Raw genomic sequence first — 8582 nt, 5'->3', positions numbered from 1 at the left:
TGGAAGAATGAACGGACCCTAATTGTACATGGAGGAATTAACTGGAGTGCTCGTCTTCTGGCGATTGGACCTTTTAGATTTAATTGCTTTGTCAATCATCCTATTTAGTTCTTCCCATTTTTGTAATTACTGTGCTGAATTATAGAGCGAATGTTGACAAGGATGAATCACATATCCAAGGAGAAATGAAAAAGAAAACTGAAAGATTACATGAATAAGTTAGTTTTCTATTTCTAACTGATTTCAAGAATGTTACAAATTATGCTGCTTTAACAACAGTTGGGATGCTTCTAATTGCTGTCTACGGGATGATATTAATTTGTGGCTCATGAAATCCGTGGGGAAGCCTCCACTATGGCATGAGTCGAGCCTTTACTCAAATGTTTAATACTGATCATTAGAAGATTATTAAGAAACGAAAAGTGACATTTTCAGCTTCATTTTGCATATATCATGATGGGGGGGGGGGGGGGGGGGGGTGAGTAAAGCATGTACCGACGGTTAAATTGTTATATACTTGTTATATGTCTGAATTTCTTGTTCAAAAACTTATTAGATTAGTATCCATGGACATGAATGTCTGATTTTCGTGTTCAAAAGTTTTTCATCTCTTGGGTATGAAAGCTTCTGCCCTTACTAGGCTTCAGTCTAGTCCACAAATTAGGTAACCTGTGCTTATGTATTATTAGAACCTTTCTCGGACGACGGTTTTGCTTTAAAGAACCAAGCCTAATAAGTTTAAAATTGACCTTAACCAATGAGGCAATGATGCATACTATGCGAAAATAAGAGAGAGAGGATTCTGAGAGCTTTTGACCAAAATCATTTCTAATGTTTCACTATAATTTAAACAACATCCTTATAATATTTCACTTCACTAATTTTCAAACTTGACCAAAAACATTCCCGTGTTATGTTTTCCATCCATTTCTAACGGAAGTTTCTTTTAATGATTGTTCCCTTCTTTTTTCCTTCTCCTAACGAACACAAAATGCATGTATTCTTAACAATCTCAAGCTTCAAGGTCTTCCTCCAAACACTCTTGTTATTTATTTTTCCACAAGCACCTAAGATCTTTTTCAGTTATAACCTAATGACATCAGACGTACTACATCTTTTGGCAAATTTTGGCATTTTGCATTACAGTTGATTTGATGGTACTATTTCACATTGCTACATTTGGCATTTTAAAATACATTCTGCAATTCTTTTTTTCAGTGCATGTTTTTCTTTTCTGCACCACATTTTTGTGTATTGCACTTCTGCTCATATTTTCTACACTTTCTGAAATCAGCACCTTATTTTTTGCATTACATATACGTGTTTTCCTGCATTAGTTCTGCACATATATTCCTAGATTCGGCATGTTTTCCTTCATTCTAGGCTTTTTGTTTTTATGCATTATATTTTTTTAGTATCTTACTGTTGCACATGATAATCTGCACTCTGCAGTAGAGTTCTTACGTTTTTACACTTAATAATTGCATATTTTGCATTTCCTATAGAAGAACGGAAGAAGGTTATATAACTTGAAGAGAAAGTTGAGACGATAGTCTTCAATAGGTTAACGAACATATCTTTCGTCAACTTATTCATCTCCGATCAATTCCCACACCTGCTCATGAAACTTTAGAAGCTCTAGAATTTATAGATTCAAATCAATCACATATCCAATTTTTTGTTGGGGGGAAGACCTAAGATAGCTGAAGTTTTTATCTCGTGTTTAATTGGATAAGGGAGGGAATTTGTATAGACATGAAAAAAAAGGAGGATTACCTGATTTGGGAGAAGCTCTGTTAGAATGGATGGAAGACATAACGGAGGGATGTTTTTGGATGAGTTTGAAAAACTTAAAAGGATGTTTTCAGTGAAGTAAAATATCATAAGGATAAGGATGTTGTTTAAGTTATAGTGAAACAGTAGGGATGATTTTGGTCAATATATAGGCTACAAGAAGGTGAGAAACAATGTTGACCTCATTAAGCAATCTAAGATTAAAACAGCAACGTCGCTGTCACAGCTAATCAAATTCTAATCGAATAAACTAAAAATATAACTGATCAAACACACATCCAGAGTTTAGACATCATTGTGTAGACACAGTGGCAAAAGAAAATCATTGCGTACAACTTGTATATATTACTAGTGTCATTTGACCTGTGCTGAGTCCAGGCTCAGATTATATTATTTATAAACCTTTTTTTTTTTTGCTACTCTTGTTTTTTGTTTTATTTTTATAACACTATATTATGTAAAGGTAGTTCGATAATTTCTCAATGTTTCTAAAATATTGAGTCATATAAAAGTTATTTTTCTTAGAGTATATTTAGACTTCCTTTTAATTTTCAAACAAATGAATACACCAAAATTCTTCTACTTTTTATTATACTGAAATTTTTTGGGTTAAAGACATTAATGATTCAAATTGAGTTTTACTTTATGTTGGATTAACCTATTTATTTTTTTCTCAATTAAACTTATATTGGCTAACCCATTTTTGGGGGAAAATAAAATATTTACGGATATACAAAAATATTTGATGCTACACCTTGTTGTATGATGACGTTAATGAAGTTAACTTATAAATAAAAATAGCATTTAAAATTAAATAAATAAAAGTCTTGATATGACGAAATACTTTTGTCGATGTTTCTTCAAATTAAATTATACAAAAGAAACTGAAAAGTTTATAATTTTTTCTTTTCTCACTTTAATCTTTCCTTTCCTTAAAAAAGACATGTTAAGAAATGATATATTTTTAGTTTTTCTTAATTTAATTTATTTTTTAAAAGAAATTTATATTTTAATTTCTTAAACGTGTATGTGATTACTTTTGTCAAATATTTTTAGTTATATAATAAAATAATTTTTAATTTAATAATTAAGCATATACTGAGGTAGAAAAAGAATGGTTTTTTACTTGTCTATAATAAATTTTATAGGAGGAAAATAATTTGAAGTTCCACATCAAACAAAAAAAAAAAGACAAGAAACATTTTGATCAATTTTAAATTTGGTTGAATAAATAAATTTTCTTATTGTGTCACTATCAGCTTTTCCACATCATCACTCCTTCTACCATTAAAAAAGCACTAATAGTTATTCAAATTTATCAAAATTAAGCTTCAATTAGGGTGAAATAGATAACAATTATTTAAATTTGGTTGAATAAATGAATTTTTTGTAGTGTCACTATCACCTTTTACACATCATCACTCTTTGTAATATTAAAAAGTCCATATAGTTATTCAAATTTACAAAAATAGGTAATAACTTTTAAGGTAATTAAAGCTTCATTTGAGGGTAAAATGGACCAAAAAAAAATATATCATATGAACACTACATAAGTCGAGGATTCTCCCTTATATATAGCAGTGATATAAGGGAATCAAGCATGAGCAATATGAAACACAACAGATATCATCCTTAACGTCATTCACAACCCCTAAAATGAGATCTAACCATAGCTTCCACAAAGTTGAGCTAACTGTTAGTAACAAGCATCCGCAAATCCAAATATTTCTGGAAACTTGGGATACAAGATAAAGGGGAGGGACTACTGTTTCACAATCTCATACTTCAGTTGCATTAGGCTATGCTTATACAGTACCATACTACATGTAAGCGACCATAGATATTAAAGGAGAGGCTCCAGGATTGGAAAAATGGATATATATGCACCAAAGGAGCTTCACGAACGCCTATACGCAACACATATGATTTACTGGGAACATGACAGGCAACCCTAAATGAGCTAAGGAAAATAACCTTCACAAAGGAGGAAACACACAATTTAACAAGGGGCGCGCTGTCCATCTACACCACCCAATGGGAATGCATAAATAGAAAAACTGATCAGCCAGTCAGTAAGATTCCAATTTCTTCGCAAACTTGTCCTTTGCAACACTAGCTTCTAATTAACGGAGCATTTGCTGCAACTGAAGCACTTGATTCCTTTGCTCCGGAGGTAGCATGTTAATCTGTTCTGGGGTCAGACTCCTTACTTGCTGAAGAAGTGCCTTTTCCATCTCCGGGGACAGCTGCACATCAACAAGATTAACTTATATTCTGTCTGAAACCGAAAGTAAAACCAACAGTCTGTTCTCAAACTAAAACGTAAACAGTAGGGCTTCAGATATTACTGCTGCCGGTCTAGAAGGCTGATTGCTCGGGGCCATCTGTGCAGGGAATGATGGTGGTCCTGGGAGCTGTGTTCCTGATGTATTCTCTGGCAAGCTGGGAATCCAAGGAGATGCTCGATCTGCTTGCATTGAACTTCCAACTTGATTGAATTCTGGTCTCAAATGTGAACCTCCCATCTAGATATATGCACATACAAAAGCATGTCAATCCTATGATAATAGCAGTTGACATAAATTCTAAAATGAGTAAGAGCTAGGAATTCTCTTTTCAAACAATAGACACCAAAAACTATCGTCTGTGCTGGACCATTGCCAAGATTAACATGTAAGACTGCCTTGGAAGTACCATGTTACAGAAAGAGGATTTGGAAATGACTATCAAGTTATACTATGTCAAGGTTTGAACTTTACTGAACGTAGTAATTATATGAAGTGTGCCGTCTGTACATCTTCAACTTTTATATGATGTGTTCACACAATTTGACATGGTATTAGAAAAGGCAAAGGTCCTTAGTTCGCGTCTAACTACCACCCTTCATAAAAATAATATCCACGTGCTTGTGAATCAAACCTAAAGGGGCATATTAAAAATAAAACTAAGTTGGTTTAAGCAGCTTAAATGAGATGGTCTCACAATCTATCAAACTTAAATGTTGTAGGTACAGTCAAAAGAAACAATGAGAACAATATTTCAAACTGATAAATGACTTTGAGTCCATGACAATATGGTAGAGGTACCAGTAAATACTTCATTTTGGTCTCACATACCAAATAGATTAACCTTTTTTTTTTTTTTTTTTTGATAGTCAAATAATAATACTGACAATAGAAGTCAGAATAGAACAGTTTGTTTGGGCAGGAGAGATCAAGGGAGTAGGAATGATTTGGGATGTTAGGAAGTCTGTAACCCAAAATTGTCAAAACAAAGCAGCACCAGTAAAACATCATTCACGTCATAAATGAGCAACATTAGAATGCAAACAAGGACTATAGCATACATCTATCCCTATTAACTATTTTTAGCTAAGACTAAAAAACCCCTAAGCCTATCCTACCTCATTATCCCACATAACTAATTATCATGACATTAACGTATTTAATACGGCTATGTAGAAAATCTTCAACAGCAAAATTGGTACGGAACTCATGCATTGGTAAAGTGGTAACTATTAAGAGGCACTTAAAGTTTAACAATGGTCCTTACTAACATCAACCAAGTTTAGTATAGCAAGAAACAGAATGGTCAGGCTAACATAAGACCATCCAAAGGTAGCATAAATTTCAGTCACGTAGATTTTAAAAACTAGGTCACCTGATATAGAGACTGGGGTGGCAGCTGACTTGGACCTGGTGGTTGTCCCGGTAGAAAAGAAGGTCCCATGCTTGCTGGAGGCCTCATAGCAGGCTGAATGATAAAAAGGAAATTTACATCTTATTCATGGAATAGGAAAACCTTAAATTTACTAAAGGCATAATGATTACATGATAAGGAGGTTGTGAATGGTGGTGCTGAGTTGCTCCAGATTGCGGCTGATAACCAACATTGGGCCCCATGTGAGGATGAACTTGATGAGGGAAGGGTTGCATCGGTGGTCTCACTTGTGGTGGTAGCTGTGATTGCATAGGCAGGTGTTGAGTTCCACTAGTTTGCATTGGTGGCTCCAACTTGGGGGATGCCGGAGGCATCTGTTGTTGAAGATGAGATGGCAGTGGTGCAGCAGAATGACGAGGAAGTGGTGCCATATTAGGAACTTGAGAGGTTTGTGGTAAAGAGATTGGTGGGGCTTGACCAATATGTCCTTTCTGCTGCTGCACCGACTGCAACTGATGAGATGGCAAGGATGGGGATTGAAGGTTCGAGGGTGGAAGAGAAGCGGATGGCACTATTGGAGCAGGTTGAATCTGCTGCTGCTTTCTTGTTTGTTCCTGAATGCCAATTTGCCCTGGCAACGATGGAGTGGTCTGAACATTTGACTGTGGAAGCTGAGATGCTGATGGCTGAGGATTCAATGCTCCTGTCGGCTGGATGGTCGGAATCTACAAGTAGAAAAAAGTAAATATCAGCAACTGCATCGCATTGTAGACATGGAAAATAGATATTTCATTAAGGTCAAAAAGATATGTACACCAACTTACTGCTTGTGGGGGCTGCACCATCCCGAGCATTATTTGTGCCTGGTAAACACATCATTGTAAAAACCAGATTAGAGAATGAGAAATCAACAAAAAAACTCCATATTCATATGTTGGGTTCCTATTGTGAAAGCTAATCATCCCAATCTTCCCAGAATCTTATTCATAATACAAGACAGACAGCAATTCTTAAAACATCACACTTCTCTAAATGTTAAATTATATAAGACGTCAAACTTTTAAAAAATCAAGGCATACAATTTTCAAATATTAAGCTTTATGATCCCCCACATTACTCATGGATATTTGAATTCAAGTTTTAAACCAAACCACGCTTTTTCAGTGCACACTAGGTATCCAAAGACAAGAATGTTGAAAACACCAGCCTGTGTAATTACACTTTTACAAGAATTAGAGGAATTAAAACACTAATTTCAGTATTGTAACAACCAGTAACAAGCAAAACGAGATGCTCCCTCCGTCCCAATTTAAGTGTATTACTTACCTTTTTGGACTGTCTCAAAAAAAAAAAGTGTCTCTTTCTACAATTAGTAAGTTTTCCTATTCAGCCATTCTACATGGCAAGTTTAAGTCCACAAGATTTAAAGGACTACACACATCTTTAATTTAAGACCACAAGATTCAAAAGTCTCCATTTATTTCTTAAATTATACGCCCAATCAAACTACGACACTTAAATTGGGACGAGCAGAGTAAGAACCAAGAAAAGTAATACTTACACAAATTAGGTGGAAGTAAACCAAACGAGTAACACTAGAAGAATGAGTAAAGGCTAAAAAAAGACCTGAAAGAGTGCTCTAGTCAAGTTAGGGTTTTGTATGAGAATTTGCCTTGCTTGCTGCTGGTTCTGTTCCACTAGCGCCTACAAAAATGCCCATAACAATTTACATCAATTTTTTATCAAGTATCTATTACGAAGAGAATACAAGTAACAAACAAAATGAAAGACAATTGTACTTGAATTAATCTTCAACAACGAAAATTATGTATGTATTATTATTACACACGTTTAAATATATGAGTTACCTTCATCTGAGACATAATATCGTATAGCTGATTTTTGGACATTCCAGCCATATTCGCCGATAAGCCATCACCTGCCATTGCTCCCAATTCTTCCACCCAACTCTCAAATCTCCTTTGCAATTTTTCATTCTTTTAGAGAAGGGGGAGATTGATGCTACTTATTTCATGGGCCATTTTGTTGGCCCATCATAATAGCCCATTATTGGAAATTGATAAAATGGGCCACACATATTTTTCAGTAGGGTCATTTGCACTTTTGACCCTATTTTGTGCTTGTCTTTAATTTTGTCCTCAAGGCAAACAACTTTTTTGGTATTTTTGCATCATAATGTCACACAAGTTATGTCCCGCGTACTTAAAGAACTTATGTTCTACTAGGCATAAGTTCGATTTTAAATGGCAAAAATTAAAGACCAACCCATTTGAAGAATAAAAATTAAAGGACAAACCGTGCAATTAAATTTATTCAGTAGTCATTATATACTTTTTTTTTTTTTTTGATTGTCCTTCATTTGGGGTGGTCTTTAATTTTTGCCCTTCAAATTGGTAGTCTTTAAGTTTTGCCCTTCGCCTAATACCCCGAGGTTGTGGGTTCGAACTCTAGCTCAGTAAAAAAAAAAAATCGCAAGGCGGAATTTTGCAAATCTGTCCATGCAAGGCAGAATTTTGCAAATTCTATCCCAAAATTCTGTCTTAAGGCAGAATTTGCAGCGAAATTCTGCCTAAAGGCCAAAAGTTAAAGACCATTTTGAGGGCCAAAAATTAAAGACCACCCCAGCGAAGGGCAATCCTGCAAATTGCCCCATTATATATAGATCATACACAGTTATATACTTATTATACATTATTCATATATTATACAAGAATTATAGATCCTACGGTTATTTCTAGTTTAAGTGATTGAGTCATGAAATGGTGTTTAGAGTAAATTTTTTCTCATAGTCCCAAAGAAATAATATGACATTCCAGTTAATTATGTAAAGAAACTAAAATATGCAACTTTTTACTTTGTTCCGTCTTTGTGTTTAATCTCATCATTTGTCCCTTGGTCCATCTTTACATAGTTTCTTACTTAATTTAGTATAGTTTTAAAGGTTATAGGGTGTCACCCGTTTATTTGTGCATACCTGAGTTATTTTTGTTCTGATTACTCCTTTAAAGTGAATGTTTGATAGTAAATTAACCCCTGAATGATAATATGACAATTACCGTGAATATACATATTTTCTTTTGTAGGCACTCAAAAACATTTTTACTTTG

The 8582-nt window shown here is 34.5% G+C and overlaps 1 protein-coding gene across 1 annotated transcript; it reads right to left on the bottom strand.

Moving 5' to 3' along the window:
- Positions 1–3451: 3451 nt before the first annotated feature.
- LOC132055521 (cleavage stimulating factor 64) lies at positions 3452–7470 on the bottom strand. The gene is made up of 7 exons (XM_059447391.1): positions 7323–7470; positions 7081–7158; positions 6279–6317; positions 5625–6179; positions 5455–5547; positions 4143–4319; positions 3452–4040 (listed from the first exon to the last, which is right to left on the bottom strand). Exons 1-7 carry the CDS (start codon positions 7398–7400, stop codon positions 3918–3920), a joined length of 1143 nt encoding a protein of 380 aa, XP_059303374.1. The 5' UTR covers positions 7401–7470; the 3' UTR covers positions 3452–3917.
- Between the last annotated feature and the right edge of the window lie 1112 nt (positions 7471–8582).

This window comes from Lycium ferocissimum, chromosome 5, assembly GCF_029784015.1.
Source record: "Lycium ferocissimum isolate CSIRO_LF1 chromosome 5, AGI_CSIRO_Lferr_CH_V1, whole genome shotgun sequence".
NCBI lineage: Eukaryota > Viridiplantae > Streptophyta > Magnoliopsida > Solanales > Solanaceae > Lycium > Lycium ferocissimum.
The sequence above is the reverse complement of the archived record's forward strand: the minus strand, read 5'-3'. Positions and strand labels throughout refer to the sequence as shown.